Raw genomic sequence first — 17,897 nt, 5'->3', positions numbered from 1 at the left:
TGAAGCCCCTCCTGATATTTCAGGTCCTCAGTCTGCTGACAACATCACTTTAGATGTTGGAACTACTTTTGGATTGTGGCACGGCACCATCAAGCCTTGATGAAATGTGACCAGGTCATGAAGGCAGAAGTAGAGAGATCAAAACTCACTTCATGTTGATTTCTGCTGTAAAGTTGGACATTTTAACATGGGAGTCTGAGTGTTACAGACTCTCGTGGTCAACAGAGGAACTGCAGTTTTTCTCACTAAAAAGTAGGTTTCATTTTTTCTGCCCCGGCGGTTGATGCTTGGACTGGGCCATGTACAAACTGACAAGTCTTTGGCACCCTAGTCACATTTCTTATTTTTGCACATCCAGGCTGATGTTAAATTTTGACTAACAGAAAACAATCTGGTGATCCCTACAACCTCCCATTGGTCTCTTTGTGTTTCTAGGTGTAGAGGAGATGTTGAGAGCAGTGGGTCTTCAGTGTGTCAGCAGATGAGTAAGAGCGAATCAGGTCAAATCGAGTATATGGTTCTTCACAGTTTGTAGAACTAAATGTTCTCAGCAGTGAGCAACTAAAGACAAGGTTCAGTCAGTTGCCACATGATCTGTTTAAAATTTTCTTTCTTCTCCTGCGTTTTATTTGAAATGTTAATCCATAAGAACATATGTTTGTGGTTTTAAGAGCAAAAACTTAGGTTTTACATCTCCTCTCACAGCTTTTCTCTGGAGCTCTCATGACAACAGGTCAGTGAACCAATCATAAGAGAGGAGGCTCTGATCCTCTCTTCTGATTCTGAATACAGGTGTGCATTTGTCTGAATTGAGGCTTTGATACTTTCACAATATTAATATGGAACCTAGAGCTGCACTACACTTGGTTGTATACCTATATATTGTATGGACCTTTATAGCAGAACACTGTCATACAGCACTGAGTGGGTTTGTAACATCATTGGATGACTGGAATGAAGGGGAGAAAACTTTACTTAGTCTAGATTAGATTAGATTCAGTCTATCAAGCAGCTCTGAGTCTGTAGACCCACCTGGTTTCCGGCGTACAGGTCTTTTCTTTCCGCTGCAGAAGCGAACCTTGCTGAAAACGCTGAAGATGTGTCTCTCACACAGAGACCTTGGGTCTTTAGTGGGACTTGAGCGCCTCTTATTGGTGGCAACCTTGTCACTGTTTGACTCGCGAGCTTGGCGCTTCTGTCGGATCAGGGAGCTGGCGATGGCCGCCGCCATCTCCCTGAGAGGTGGGCGGGGCCACTGAGGACAAAATATCTGCTCCTGCTCTGTGTCCCAGGTCTGAGGATGTTTACGTGTTAGTTCAAAGAAAGGGACATGTCAGTCAGTGACTGGTGGAAGCCACCTGGTGTCTGAGTGAAATGGTTTTCCTGAGAAATGTCTATGGTCGCTCCATGATCAGAAATTGCTCCAGAACATTTAATATCCACTTCGGAAAGCAGCCGGCGCCTGATATTCACATGTTCATGTTTTAAAAAGTCCCAAAGAATCTTTCAACTCTGCAAAATTTAACAATTTAAGTAATGTTTCATGTGTTTTGTCCCCTTTAGTCTCATAATAGGAGTCATTTCTCTCCAATAGACAAAACATTGAATGCTCTGAAACTTTCAGATATTTCCTGTTTCTGTTTCTTTGTTGACGTATTAGTGTAGGTTCACATCATGTAGCCCACCAGAGGAGGAGACAAAGCTTCAGTCAATCACCAGAAACTTTCACATTATCTTCGGTTTAAGAAAGATCAGCAAATTTTATATTTACATATATTTTAACTTTAAAATGATCTCATCACAATAATCATTAGAAATGGAAAATCCGATGCCTGCATCTCCAGATTGTGTCATCCAGTTAAAGCTTAGTCAAACATGCAAACAGAAGTTGATCGGCGACTGACATGCACAACATTTATATGGGACTTAACAACAACTCACAAATCAATAGATCGATTTTGCATTGTAGTTATTGACCAACGGGTAAGTACTCTCAGCTAATGGCGTATGGAAGCTGAAGACTTGTACGATCCTGGTTATAAACGGTCGGAGCATGAGAGAAAGAAGATCGCCCTGCAGGTTTTAGACTCTCCAAAGGACATGACACATGACTGCAGGAGCATCTTGGATTCACTTAATTCCTGTGACGGTCTCTCTTGATGTCTCTCAGAATATATTGTTCTTGGAAACAGGGTTGCCCGTTGATCTGTCTTCAAGATCAGGCCATCAGCAACTTTCAGAGACGTCTCCAGGTCTTCAGAGAATCAGCAGTGATCAGAAGGAGTTGAAAGAAGAGAACAGCGATGATGCTCAACAAACCCAGAGAAATTCACGATAATCCCAGAGAGACGATGAGAAAATCCAGCAGAGAGAAGAGATGATAAACTGGCTGATCACACACACACACACACACACACACACACTGACTCTGTTCTGCTCCAGTTTACTCTACTGTTTTCTCCTGCCTGATCCTCTCCTCCTCCTCGCTCTCCCAGCCTGAGAGCTGCTGAATATGATGAGAGGCTGAGAGAGAGAGAGAGAGAGAAGAGAGAGGAGAGCATGAGAGAGAAGGAAAAAGAGAGCAGCTGTGACAGAGAGAGAGAGAGAGAGAGAGAGAGAGAGAGAGAGAGAGAGGCAAAGTCAAAGACAGGAGTGAGAGTGATAGAGAGACAGGAGGTGGAGGTGTGGAAGAAGCTCCTAAAAATATTCTGCCTGATGTTTCATGTTGCTCCCACATCAGAGTGCGCTACCTTCACTCAACAGCCTCACACACAACTAATACAACACAGCATGGCTGCTTCTGATACCTGCTTTTTTTACTGTGGATCAAGTCCAGGTTCACAAAATACCAGGATTCATTAAACTTCATGTTTTAAGCGTCTTGTATCCACATACAATCCATATGAGACCTCGGGCTGAAACGAGCCACATTTCCACTCCCACACCGCTCCTTCTCCAGTGGAGTACATGTACAGCAGAGAAGGAGAGGTGCAGCATCACTGACGTTCTCCAGCTACAGTGACTGAACCCCATCATCTCAATCATCACTACAACACTGCGGAGTCAGACAAGAGGATCAGCCTTCTTCACATGTGTAAATGTGCAGAGTCTGGAGATGCACATGATTATCCGTTTAACTGTTAACTGATAACAAGAACTTTGATTAATACGATCGGTTAATTTTTTAAAATTAGCTCCTTATGTCGTCAACTCGTGGGGGCGTGTCGACACTTGCAGACTTCCGCATCCCTTTAGTCATATTTCACAGCAAAAAGTTACACTGGAGGACTGACAGTATCAGCCAGTTACGCAGCGCAGTCCAATAAATGTAGCCTACATGGACATAAATGTGCATCACCTGTAACAACAGCACTGCAAAAAAAAAGAGGACGCAGTGATTTCCAGCCCGTTCACCTGTCAGAGGAGCTCTGCTGTCCCTCTCTCTTCAGCCTGGTGTTTGTCTGCACTTTGTATAAGAACAGTTCAACATTGGACGATCTACTGTTACGATCAGCTGAGACAGAGCACAGTGGATGTGGCGCTGATCAGCTGTTGCAACGCATTTGTGTATTTTATAACGGCAAAAAAACAACAAATTGTAGTTCACGTTAATAGTTTCATTTCTCATTAAGTAATTTACTTTACAAACTACTACTTCCTGGACATAATTAGTTACTAGGCAAAGTAACTTATGCATTACTTTTTTATTCAGTTCTCTTATTAATGTGCAGATAGGCAGTTGTTTTGGTGTTCCTGTGGCACAATGTGGGACGAGACAACTGTCATTTTCCTCATTATCAGTGGGACAATAAAACACCATTGATACACTTTGAAACTACTTCTGAACAAGGTGACTAGCTGTGTAGCTGTGTGCTGTTTGGTTCAGAGCCTCAGAAGAGAATCGCTGTGGACATAGTTTTCATGACCGCACATAGACGACAGATTACCACTGTATTCTTGTCTGTCTTTATCTCGAGGAGAGAAATGTAACATCTGTATTTCTGTGACAATAACCTAAACCTGGAATGCACCACTGTTTTGTGGGCCGGTCCTGTTGTGACCACGCCCACCATAGACACCAAAAGGTGATGGTCATAAACCGTATGGTCCTCTGAAGTTGCCTGCTATATTCACATAAAGTAACGAGTCCTGTTTGAATGGCAATAGTTGTAACTGATTTACTTAATTTGAAAAAGTAATTAGTTACACTACTCATTACTGCAGAAGAAAAGAGGAGTGCGTTACTTAGTAATTTGTCACTGCACACCTAAATTCTTTCTCTCCTCACTCATTAAAACTGCAGATGAACACATTTAACATTCTTCTGTGGTTTCAACGTGAAGCTGTGAACGTAATGAAAAAAAAAAACAAATCAACTGATGGGTTTCCTGTAAAATAGCTCCTATACCCTCCTGTTTCCAGTTTTTCTTTTTTAATCAAACCACAATCCATGTTTAAATCAGTTAAAATAAAGCCTGTGACCTCTGAATCTCTAGATAGGGACACTGCTGCACCCCACACACTTCCTGTTGGAGGCTTTGACTGCAGGGTTACATAAAACCATCTTTATGCCTGCTGCATCTTCACAGCAGCAGAGGAGCCTCACAAACGTGTTGTCAGGGCTGAATAACCATGAGATCTGCTCTGAGATCAGCTCTGAGTGATGCAACGCCCTGAGCCTGCAGGTATCAACACTATCTGATTTTGACTGCTGCTGCTGTTTCAGAGCTGAAATGATTCACTCGCATCTGATCTCACAGTGAATGTTGGAAACTGAGCCACGGCCTCAGGTGGGATGACAAAATCCTGAGTAAACCGATCCCAGCTCTGTGGACAGGTGAAGCAAGGCCTGACAATAAAAAAGCTGTTTTAACAAAAAGGTTTTAGCCTACAGATATTGACTCCAGAGTTGTGTTTTGATTAATAATAACAGAATGCAACTATTCTGATCATCACTCAATCTGCTAGTTATTTTCGAAGAAATGTCAAAATGCCACTGGAATATCTTCTTTGCAAGAAAGTAGGCTGACCAGATGTCCACGTTTCCCAGGGTCCAGCCACCAAAACCTTTATTTTTTCATCATTTCAAGACAGAGAAAAAGTTAACTGGCTCACTCTTTGTTTAAGAGATCGTCAATGGGCACCTCTTTGATGGAAGGGTTCTTTCTCATTATAAGAGTGATCCACCAAGATTCAAGTGCACCAGAACCTTTTAGAACCATATTTGTCATCAAACTAACAAAAAGTTTATTTGGACATGTCCTGTACTTGTGCTAGCTGCTTGGAACTGTGTTATATATTGAAAATATTGTCATTAAAGGTGTTCCTGTTTGTCGCGCCTCCTTCTAGGAGTTCTCACGAGTTGCTGCATAAGTTTACCCGAGTAAGGAAAACAGATTTGATTGGTCGTTATCGAGCAGGCAGGATATGCAATGTTTGGGGCGAGCATGGCCGAGCATGGTGTGTGTATGTAGCCTCAGACGTTTGATTGACGGATGACGGATCCAATATCAGTGGCTGATGAATCGTGAGCAGCGTGACATTATCCAATGTGGAAAAAAAAAAAAAAACACTTTCATCCCGGATTTATTTGAAAATAGAATCTTACACAAAGTTTGGATCGTCTGATAGATGAGTTATAAAATTGAATTTAAGCCCACTCTGGGTCATAAAATTAGTGTAATAACTCATCTATCAGACGATGTAGGCCAAACTTTGTGCAAAATTCTATTTTTGAGTAAATCCGGGATGAAAGTGTGGTATTTTTTTTCCCGCATTGGATAATGCAGGCGCACGGATTATACGTCAGCCTGTACACGATTCATCAGCCACTGATATTGGATCCGTAATCCGTCATTCAAACGTCTGAGACACATACACATACACGGAGCTCGGGCTCGCCCCAAGCTTTGAATATCCCGCCCACTCGATAACGACCAATCAAATTCGTTTTCCTTACTCGGGTAAACTCGTGTTGCAGCTCGTGACAACTCGGCGCGACAAACAGGACAAACGGCCATTTCTTTACAAGTTTAAAGTCTACAATGATCTAAACCAAACAACCGTTTGTGTCTCCAATGTAAAATTAAAGTCCAGATATAACCTCTAAATAAGTTGGTGACAAAACAAAATCACACCGCTGTGCATCACAAAACCAGAACAAAAACATGAAATCTAATGTTTCATGTTGATAATGTTTGAGTGCATACAGTCATTAATCTCTTGGATAATAAGTGCAGACGCAAGACAGAGAAAAACGCAACTGTTTTCTGACTTTATTTAATTAATAGTTAGCTGTAAAAAGTTTTTACAGGTAACTTCACAGTTTTCCACCTCTGCTCCCTCTTTCTGAATGACTGCAGTGAAAGGTGACAGGATGAGGCAGAGTTTTGACTGGTGGACAGGACAATTAGCAGTGAAGAGCTCATTATGCAATCCAATTATCAGCTCTAGAAAGGATGAGTCACTGACAACAAATACAAGTCATCATCATTATCATCATCTTCACCATCACCATGCGGAGTCTGTGTTGGGCATCCACAGAGTGAAGGAGAGTGGGGGAGAGAGGGAGAAAGTGGATAGGAGTTTTGCTCACAGAGAAGTCTGTCGTCCATCGACTCACAGCTCCAGGACACAGTCAACAACTGACAGGCTTCATGAGCCTCAGATGAATCAGATTCATTCACCCTCACTACATCACCAAACCCTGGGTTCACATCGAACATGGGAGCTCTCTAGACTCCAGGCTCTGAGATCAACATCATGTGCTGTTTAATCAAAGACTTGAAGTCAAAGTTTACCTCAGTTGAAACCCACTGATCTGTTCCACTGAAATCAAATCTGATGTAAATGCTGATCTGTCCTTTAATTCAGGATAACAATAATTAAAGTCATGAATATGATGTGTGGCAGCCACATGTGAGTCCACATGTCCCTGACTGACTGACTGAACATATAACATAAGTGGCTGGAGTGTTTTCTATTACTCCTTTGCCAATCATGTTAAAGGGATAGTTCACCCAAAATTCAAATTTCATTATCATTATCTACTCACCCTCATGTCGACTAATGCCTACCACACACATAAAGATAATTGGGCTGATTTTGCCCCGATTTTCCCCCTTCCGGCACGGACAGACATCACCCGATTATCTTAAGCTCTTAAGATTATCTTATAAGATTCTCTTTTATGGTGTGTTAAGAGTCAAAATTCCCCCGACAATCGGCTCGGAAAACGTTCGGCGCCGATAATCCTAAGTATTAATCATGTTCAATATTTACGATTATCGGGGCCGACAACCGTGGCCGTTTCAATCAAAAGTCATAGGCTATTGTGTGTGGAAAGCCGGTGATGTGCGGAGAAGCGCCTGCTTGCCGAGCTCTGCATGCTGCTCGTGGCAACAAGCAACTTCTCCGCACAACACCGGCAATCCCACAGAGAGCCACAGTGCAGCCCTGGCATTACATGAGGTTCACGCAGACATTCACGCATACACAGGAGGTTTCCTGATAGCCGATAGCAAAGACGGTAGCTCTCATAGCCAGCAACAGCCGGCAATACAGCAGCCATGTTTAAACGATCATGTGGCCGCCGCTCACAGCCCGTCATGTGACAGCGCACGGGTCCCTATTGGACAGCCGCTTGACTGCTCACCGTCCGGAGCCACAGACACACACAGATGGGATCGTTGTAAAGGCTGAAGTGTCCCGCTTTCATAAAAAAAAAAAAATACGTCGCTCTCATTGTCCATTCCGGAAATAGACCCGAAAGAGTAGCTACAACGACACCCCTGGTATCGCTGGTGATGCCGCGGATCTCTTTCTGAGTTTTCTGACAGGAGGGTAGATTCTGAAAAATCTTAATGTGTGTGGTCTGCTGTGTTTGGAATATCGCAGCACACCACACACAATACGATCAAAACTGTTCAGTCACAGATTCATGTGTGGGGTCTCTCACAGATAGAAAATCGGTTGAGATTTATAAAATCTTTACCCCCCTTAAGGGCTGGGAGAAGTTTCAGAGTCCTCCGTGCCTTCTCTGAGTTACAGTGGGGCTCCGTGCAGCACTGCATGTCCATGTGACGGTTGCGAACGGGGCTCACTTTTCTTTCACTTTCTTTCTTTTTTCTCAAAAAGACACACCAAAAAAACATCCAAATACCTCCATAGTGCTCGTCTGTAATGTCCCTCTTGTATTGAAGCCCCAACATGAGAAATTGTTCCGAAAAAAATTAAATAGGCTAAGTATAAGCTTGTTTGTAGCGGAAGCTCCCAGTGTTGCTCTTCCTGGTCCGTCCAAATGTCGCGCGATTTGCATTGACACCCAGTTCACGGCTCTGCAAATCGCGCTTGATTCCGCCAGAGCAACACTGGGTATTTGGATGTTTTTTGGTGTGTCTTTTTGGACGAAGAAAAGTGAGCTCCGTATCATATGGACATGCAGTGCTGCGCCAAATTCTGTCTTAATAAATGGGGAAACCTATAATTTCTATATTTTTCTTATTATTATTAATCTTATAATTAATTTAAAGCAATGTTTTGAGTATGGTGAATTAGCTTTTACGCCACAATAAAACGCTTAATAATTTATAGCACTGTTAGGGTTAGGGGTTAGTGTGAAGTGTGAAGTGTGTAGTGTGTAGTGTGAATTTGTTGTCGGTGCCATCGCCGCCAGCATTACCAGTACCGATGCCGTCACGTCCGTCATTACCGGCGACGGCATCGTCAATGCCGGTAGGTAGGCCTACTGGTGCCGAGCAAAGCTCCAGAGGCTCGAGGGAGGCTGGGCGGCTGTGCGGCCCAGTACAGGGCGCTGGTGTGTGGGGGAGACCGGTCTGAGCAGGGAAGTTAGCCTACATAGTGCAGTTTCAGCCAACACGATGCAGGAGAGTGAAACTGTGGGCCGTTTAATTGTAGGATTTACATTAACAGAACTCAAAATTGAATTATTTATTGATTAACTGAAATTTTAAAGCTCAGACAAGTCATGATAGTATATTGAATCAATTTGTGTGTCATCCCAGCTCAATAAAATAACAATGACAAGTAAAAAGTCTAACAGCATCCCAGAACTTGATTTTTTATTGCGCAACAAAATATTTAAGTAATGACTAAAGGTCCCCTGAATTAGTGTTTAGAGTGTGGAACAAATATTTCAGGTCTGCAGTCTTGTGACATGTGAACGTGTGATGCTATAAAAGACTAATCCTCCTCATCCAATCAGTTTCTCTCTGGGCCCGTGGCCAACGTGTCCAGCACGTTTCATACACTGAACTGAACCAAAGCTGAGGATCAACATCATCGTCATCGGTAACCAGGCCCTGTGTCTGTGCGTTCACCGACACGTGGAGAACGTGAATGCACCACCACGCTAAATGTAGGCCTACACTCCCAGCAGAAAAAACTAGGTCAATGTCTTTAATTACTGTCGTGTATTTGCGTCCTCGTACCTGCACACTGGGACTGAAAGCAGAGACAGAGAGGAGGACGAGGAGAAGTATCTTCATCTCCATCATTCACTCATTCACTCTGAGTCAGTCTGTCCACTCCTGCTGCAGATGTTCCTGCTCCACAGAGGATTAATCAAGAACTTCATGCTGCAAAGCTGACGCTGATGATTTGTATGTGACAAATTAAGTAATCTTGTATCGTGTATCTTGATAGGTGAGGACGTGAGGGCTGAAGCGACGACCAGGTTCAAGGGAATATTTAACCAAACTGGATCATAAATACTGATCTTGTGTGTCGTCACTGTAGCACATGACCCTGGTCGCAGAATTTTTTTTCCAACTATGGCCACGCCAAGACCCGCCTTACTCCGCCTCTGATTGGCTTATCACGATGCCCTCTACTCTGCCGGTTGGGTTTAGGCAAATGAAGAAGGGAGTGGTTAAAAGGTTAAGGTAAGATGCAGGTACAGGCATAGCCTTGCAGAGCACAGCCAATCAGAGGCGGAGTAAGGCGGGTCTTGGCGTGGCCATAGTCGGAAAAAATATCGCTTCCTGGTCTCTGCTGAATAGTGAACAATGTCAGCTTGATAACTTATATATACCGTCTCTCAAATTCACACACATACACACACTGAGGGACAGGAAATCCACTGTGGCAGCACCACAATCGATCTCACGGCTCATTAACACCCAGCAGGAGTGTGTGTGTGTGTGTGTGTGTGTGTGTGTGTGTGTGTGTGTGTGTGTGTGTGTGTGTACAGTTCAGGTATGTTTCCCAATCAATAGACAAACTGCTTCATCAGAGGGCAGCAGAATGTCAGCAGGACACTTAAACCACCATGAAACCATTAAATAACCACAGACCAACTGCACAGTACTCAGTACACACAGGACACACTGTATACAGAGTATTGTGTAGTACAGGTGTGTGTGTGTGCTCGTCTGGCCAAAGGTAGAAGACAGATTGCCTCCTCATAGCAGAGCTCTGTGATGAGTCTTACACAGGTTTTCAAAGACTAAAATCACACATCACATCACATTGATTCTGCTCGTCATATTCTCTCTAAATCGTTTGAAGCAATCATTGTCGTTTCTTTTAGACCTCTGTGGTCACAGCTGACTTCCCTTCACCGTGAGAAGCTGTCAAACCCGGCGTTTTTACTGAACAATCTAATTTTACTTCCTCTGTTTGTCTCAGACTGTGTTGACGGCTCAGGTGATGTTTCTTTGAGCTCTGTTTACAGCTGCTCTGGCAGGAGCTATTTCTGACTCGATATAAAGTTATGTACTATTGTTTAATGTAATGACAGGAAATAATAATAAATCTGACCTCAGCCTATTCCAACGCAGCTGCCACAGCACTTTTTCTGGAAACCGCAACACTTGTATGCCAAATGTGGATTAATCCTTTTCTTCCTGTTTGATAAAACTACAGTGAGCAGCAGGACATATTTGGAATTAATTTCATTAAATGCTTGTACATGAAAACTGTCCACACTGTGGGACTATCCACTCTTATAAAGACTGCTGGTGTGTAAGACTTGTTTGAGTATGCACATGTGGTTTATTTGCAATAAGACAAATATAAATAACACCAGACTAATTTCTCAGAATTATTCAGCACGCACCACGAAAGAATGCTTTTACCCATCACCCCCACCACACACACACACACACACACACACACACACACACACTGACACATCCTCACACTGCAGCTAAACCAAAAAAAAAAAAAAAAGCATAGAAAGATGGGAACAAACGGTAGTGTGGGCGATGGAGAGGACAGCGGCTGGATGTTCAAACCAAATAAAGACACTTGCTGCATATCGGCAGCATCACCCTCTCAACACCAAACATACAGAGCTGTATATTCAAAATATATTTAATATCACAATCCTTCAGTTTCTTCTCGTGACTCATCTCACAGAACCAATATAAACGTTGTATAAAAGTCCTGGATCTGGAGAGACTGGGCTAGTGTCTCCATCACTGAAATGCTGTGGCATCCTCCTTAAAGGAACATTACAACAGTATTGTTCTTGTCTTTTCTTTTCTTTTCCTTTACCTCTTTCTTCTCTTCTTCTTCCTCTTATTTTCAAACAGCCCCGTACAGAGGAATTCAGAATATTTCACATTGCATGGTGTAGCTATATGAACAGATGATTCAAATGAATAATCCAGCTGTGATGGGGAATGCAAAGACAGGATTCATTAGATCAATATTCTCTATGATCTCTTGTCCTATAAATGAACTGCAGGGCTGCAATTAATAATCTGTCATTGATAATTACAGCAACCAATTACAGTAATAATACGTCACAGAACACTGACAAAGAAGCCAGTGCATTGTCACGTTTTCTCTGATACTCCGTTCAGTGGCATAGAAAAGAAGCAAAGCCTCACAAATTGTTTCATCTATAATTCAGAGTGCAGACTAGCGACACACGGCCAGGCAAGCTGCATCCACAAACACTCTGTGTGATGTGAACCCACTGTCCTTAGTTTGTTCACGTTGAAAAGTCCAGAAATCAATCAGAAAACAGAGCAGAGTGTTCCCTCATGACTCCCCTCACAGACTACACCAGCATCTAATGATCACTGTCATCCATTAAACTCTCTCAGTTAATTTGTTGATCATTTTTTGTTGTATCATTTGTGTTGTCCATATAATGGCACAACAAACCGCAGTATCACTGACAGTGAGAAACTGAACATCCTCCAGATGTGACCAGTTCAGTCAGCCACAGGTGATCCAGATGTGTCTGCCATAACTGTTTCTGTCAGGGGGATGAATACAGTTTGAATCAGTGCTGGACCAATTAGCTGCAACCAGTTTACGCAGCTCAGCAACACAACACTGGAGACATGCCGCCATCTGCTGGACATCAGGACAACTGCAGCTCACAAACTGATGATATGACCTGTACTGTGTACTACGACTGCAACGCATACTACTAGTACCACTACTACTAGTACTACTACTACTACTAATACTACTGTTTTAGAAGTACAGTTTAAAGTCGTGGTCTATCTGACATAATTTGTCTGTCTAAGATGTAAAACAATGGTGATCACAGCATCCATTCATTTGTGTGTGTTAAATGTTTGATGATGAATCACTATTTCAGGAGATTCAACCAATGTAAAATTCATGAATCTGAAAAAAAAAGCAGTGTCTTAAAGCACACATGCACACAGAGTTTTTTTTTCTTACAGTTGATAGAACATGAGTGCCTCACATATAGTAAGAGGATTTACTCATGGACACAACATGACACCATGTAAAACACCCCCATCCTCCTGTAGCAGCTGCATCCCCACACTGAAAGCCCAGCTGTGATGTTTGTTGTCATTTTGTGTCTTTTTGTGGACACCTCGACATCATTTTGTCTCTCCATGGCATCTTGACCTCTAACGGGCCTGTTTGGTAATCCATCCATGACGGTATCTTCTGTATTTACTGTGTGCTGTGCTGTCAGTGATTACAACACTGAGCCTGATGATGATGATGATGATGATGATGATGATGATGATGATATGAGAGTGTGATCAGCAGAGGGAGACAGAGAGGCAGGGACGGGGCCTTTCATATGAGACTGGGCTCTAAACTTTACAGTTTACATCAAGGCTGATCTTTGCTTATTCGACTCTTCTCGACCTATTCGCTAAATATAGCTAAGCCACAGTCAGTTTCTTTTTTTGGAGAGTTTCATGATTTAACAGCTGGTTGTTGCACACAATGGCGACTGAGATGTATGAGATGTACTAACCTCTGCCACAATAGCAAAGTACCTAATGTACGTAAAAGTACCTAATGTTCTTTTCAAGGAAATGTCAGCTATTTCTATTTTAGCTATAAGTAAACTTCAAAGGACCTTTTGGGGTTTAGCAAATTAAGATAAGGCTGTCCCAACCACCAGTGACCATTGTCTTTCAAGTTAGCTGAGATCATGAAAAGAAGGTAATTAAAACAGGTGGACATTACACCAGAGGGAACCTTTCAAGGTTTGTGCTCTCCAAAAAGTTTGGCCCTGATAATGAAGACAAAGCAACATCCATCCATCCATCATTCCATTGTCTATACTGCTTACATCACAGGGAAGCTGGAGCCAATCTCTGTTGACATAGGGTGAGTGTGAGGTACACCCTGGACAGGACACCAGGGCCACATATAGAGACAAACAACACATTCACAATCACAAACACACCTACAGGCAAATTAGAGTCACCAGTCAACCTACAGTAATGTGCATGTCTCAAGAACCCACACAGACACAGGGAGAACAAACTGCAAACTCCACCCTGAAATGCCCCAGGTGGCAGGCCGGTGAATCAAACCCAGATCCCGCTTGCAGAGAGATGTCGGTGCTAATGTTGCTGCAGATGATGAAAAGAAAAATCAGATTCTGATTGACAATGTGTCGATTTTTATACAGTGGGAAAGAAGCCTCACATGAAGGTGAATCTCCAACTCCCTGAAGATCTGACATGTCTGGAGACAGAATGCCTAAAACAAGCTGTGGCCCATCTATTAATGTCTATCTTAAGCTTAGTAGCTTCTAACAATTACTTAAAATAGTGCAATCATCGGTTTCATATGTTATAACAATTTCTACAATTAAAAGAGAAGTCATGCAAGTCCGGTCGCTTTTCCGCTGTTTTGCTTACCCATGTGCATTTGTTTTCAACAAAGCCGGCGAGAAATAGAGCAGTGCATCACGTTATTTATCATATACGATGTAACATCTAAATTTGTGTAGTCCTATCTGTCATAGACAAGACATTACAGGTTACAGGGCACGTTTGTGTCACTGTGCCCCAGAGACGAGAGCTGGGACACCGGGTTGGAGGCTCTGATCTTACAAGGTTGGTTTTTAGGCCAAGACACGCAGGAAGGCAGAGAGCCTCCATTCTCCCCAAAGCTGTTTAATTAAGGCGAAACTGTAGCATAGTTAAGCTAAAAATCCTGCATAGTTCCTCTTTAACGCTTGTTTCAGTTAATGTAAGAGGCATATGTGATTTCACCAAAAAAGAAACAACTCCATTTTCTTTTTGTTTTGTAGGCATCTTACTGCAGATTTGATGCTGTTGCAAGAAACCCATTCACATGATGGATGAAGACAATAAAAAAGAGATGATGACAAAGTGTTTCTTTCTGCAGAGTCACATGATGTCGACACTGTCTAATACACTCGGGACGGTGGATATACGAGGTGCTGAAAGAGCTGAGGAAACCCACAGCTGCTAAGACAGAAATACATGACGCTGTAAATATAACTGAGACATCACTGTCAAGGTCACACACAGTTGAACGTTCTGTTTCTGTCACAGGTAAAAAATGTTGCTCTCTGCGTCTTTTCCTCTGGAACTTGAATCGAGGACACTCACACACCATGTAAACCACTAAACACACTCTTCTTCACAGCAGATCTACAAATGTTAGTCCAGTCATTGATTCTAATCGTGAGTGAGCGAGCGAGCGCGCATGCGTGTGTAAAGAGACATTTGAGACATGGGACATGGTCAGCTGTGAGCTGATAAATGTTTGAGACACCCGATCAGAGATTTTAACAGTGATATTTATAATCTACTAATAACATGATGATGAGCTGAAGGAGGAGGAAGAGGAGAAGGAAGAGGAGGAAGAGAAGGAAGAGGAGGAGGGGGCGGTGGAGGTAGGGGGACCAGAGCTCAGCACCTACAACAGTCTGTATACACCTACACTTACAAACCTACAGCCTGAGAATAACTTCTTACAGTGTCCACTTCTGTAGTGTACTGTAGTGTGTAATGTGTGCAGTGTGAAGTGTGTAGTGTATTGTGAAAGCACAGTGCAGCACTGTGTCTTTCAAGCCAACCTGAGCAAAAGCTGAGTCCACAACCAAGCAGGAAGACAAGTGACTGCATAGCAACATTTCTTGACATTAAATAATAATTTGATCCAGCTCCATGCTGCTATAAAACTCCCATCAAAGTACAGGAGCCTTTGTTTCATGACTTGTAGCCTGATGATTTTACTGCGAACAGCCAATCTCCTCCACAACATTTGTGTCCCTCTGTACAATTGACTGTGGAGAGGTCACCGCCCTGCACTGGGACACACTGTGGATAAACTATTCATGTATATTTGCATGTTCTTGTCAATTATTTGCATGTTGTCTGCTGTTGCCTCACAGCACCTGCACACAGACACACTGAGTTTGTTCCAGCCATTGTGTTCACTGAGCAACCACAGAGCTCGAAATATTTACACACTGTGAAAACACACAGAAACATTAAAAACAGATACAAACTGTTTTCCACTGCTTATCCAGGCTACCTGTCCTTATGGAGTTGTGTGTACTGTAGGCTACATTAGCATTGTCCATATACTGTATATTTTATTGTGACCAAAAACTTTGGCATCAGATCATCACAGCTGATTCTGATTTATCGTGAAACTGCTTTTAAATTAAACTCTCCCATGTCTGTTTTAATCTCTTAAAGGGATATTTCAACATTTTGGCAAATTCGCCTATTGCCATAATCTCCATAGTCTTAGGGGTAGGTTCATTACCTTTAATTATTGGTGCAAGCTGTTTTGAGACCGGCCAGGCAGAGACGGAGGCGCACAGTATTTCCACGTTTCCCTCATCAAACTAAATACACAATCCAACAACTCCAAAACAATCTCGTGGACAAGTTGTGACCTGCACATTCACCACGCTATGATGTCCCCCTTTGCATGTAAACTTGGACAAGGACAGAATTCTGATGAGATGCTCAACTCGAGCTTTGAGCATACTGTAGCTCGACTTAGCTGTGCATTGAGCACACGCACTGAGTGAGTTTTCAGGTAAACACCCAGAAAAACCAAATCATGAAAGGTTTAAAGGGGAACTATGCAGGTCTTTTTCGCTGTTTTGCTAACCCTCCTCCCGGCCATGTGCAATTGTTTTTAACGAAGCCGGCGAGACAGCAATCCATGGGGCGGTGGATAACGTTATTTACACGGCTCTATTGGATGCTGCTCTCTGATTGGTCCATTGCTGCGTTCTGTTATTTCTGAATAATGACCGTTGTCAAGTATAACAGACCGTTGCTAGGGACGCCGCTCTGATCAGCGCAGCACAGAAAAGAGAAACTATGCATGATATTTACCGTATGTTTCATTTTTACCGTCATTAAACAGCTTCGGACTAATAGTGATGTTAAATAAATGACTTGTAACCTGTTACAGGGAGAGTGGAGGCTCTTTTCACATCGCTGCTGCAGCTGGAAACCAAACCTGCGATCAGAGCCTGTGACCCGGTGTCACAGCTCTCCTCTCGTCTCGGTGGCACCGCGGCTCCGCGACACAAACGCACCCCGTAAACAGTAAGTAACAAGTTAATCTCTTGTTTATGACAGATATGACTACACACAATACACACATCGTAACACGTGTATGGTAATCCATCGATCCGCTTATTGATTATCAAAGGCTTCAAATGCACGACCGGGAGGAGGCTCAGCAAAACAGCGGAAGTGACCGGTCTTGCAGATTCACTAAATTATGCAATTTTAAATCGATGAAAGTCGTATTTTGATCAACATTATGTTTCAAATTAATTATTTCACTCGTAAACCATGTAATAAGCGGGATAATGTATAGTTGGTCGGTTGTTATGGAGAAATAAACCCCTTCAGGTTGAATTCCATACAACCTGTCGGGGTTTATTTCTCCATAACAACCTCCGAACTATACATTATCCCTTACATATCATATATACGATGTTACAACGTGTATATTTTTGTAGTCTTATCTGTCATAAGTCTGTGCATAGACGAGAGTTGCGACACCAGGTCAGTAGCACTGATTTTGCAGGGTTGGTTGGTGGCCAAGTGACACTATGTGAAAGGCAGAGAGCCTCCATTCTCCCTGTAACAAGTTACAAGTCATATATTAAACCTTCACAATTACTCTGAAGCTGTTTAATTAAGGTAAAATGTAGCATGGTTCCTCTTTAATGGTGGGTTCAGGTGGGTGGGGCTTGGGTCGTGGCTGAGAGAAGTGAAGTGTTTTGTTATGACATCACAAAGTCACAGGAAGTCCTGACGGCTGGTTTTAAGGCGTTTCTCTGTGGACTGAGGCTTTGATATTTCCTCAGTATTAATATAGAACCTACAGTAGACCTGCTATAATCACAGAACACATGAGCATCTACCTTTATACTGTGTGAGACATTTAATCTATTCAATTTCTTGTTACCTCACTGTCACCACTGTTATTCATGTATTCACTTCATGATTATACGCCATGGTTTTGTGTGTGAAGAGATTCAACTTGACAACTGAAAAATCAAAGACAAGCAGACAAGTCAAACTAACTCTGACGTTAAAGTACACCAGCCCATACTGCTGGTATCTGCCTCTGTTGTTGCTGGTATCAATGTTAAGTTAACACATCATTAAATCTTGAGTACT

At 42.6% G+C, this 17,897-nt stretch overlaps 1 protein-coding gene across 3 annotated transcripts in view; it reads right to left on the bottom strand.

The window, feature by feature from the left end:
- LOC146976121 (fibroblast growth factor 12-like) overlaps positions 1-17,897 on the bottom strand; it is a 62,768-nt gene that overhangs the window by 22,651 nt on the left and 22,220 nt on the right. The window contains exon 1 of one of the 3 annotated variants that reach the window (XM_085795637.1): positions 1,033-2,517. The exons of the other annotated variants lie outside the window; for them this stretch is intronic. Coding sequence (XP_085651763.1) covers positions 1,033-1,231 — 199 coding nt within the window. The 5' untranslated portion in view covers positions 1,232-2,517. Of the gene's footprint in view, positions 1-1,032; positions 2,518-17,897 lie in introns of those variants that run through there. 3 annotated transcript variants of the gene reach the window in all.

The sequence above is a fragment of the Trachurus japonicus genome, chromosome 13 (genome assembly GCF_045865225.1).
Source record: "Trachurus japonicus isolate A0001 chromosome 13, Traja_1.0".
Taxonomy (NCBI): Eukaryota; Metazoa; Chordata; class Actinopteri; order Carangiformes; family Carangidae; genus Trachurus; species Trachurus japonicus.
The sequence above is the reverse complement of the archived record's forward strand: the minus strand, read 5'-3'. Positions and strand labels throughout refer to the sequence as shown.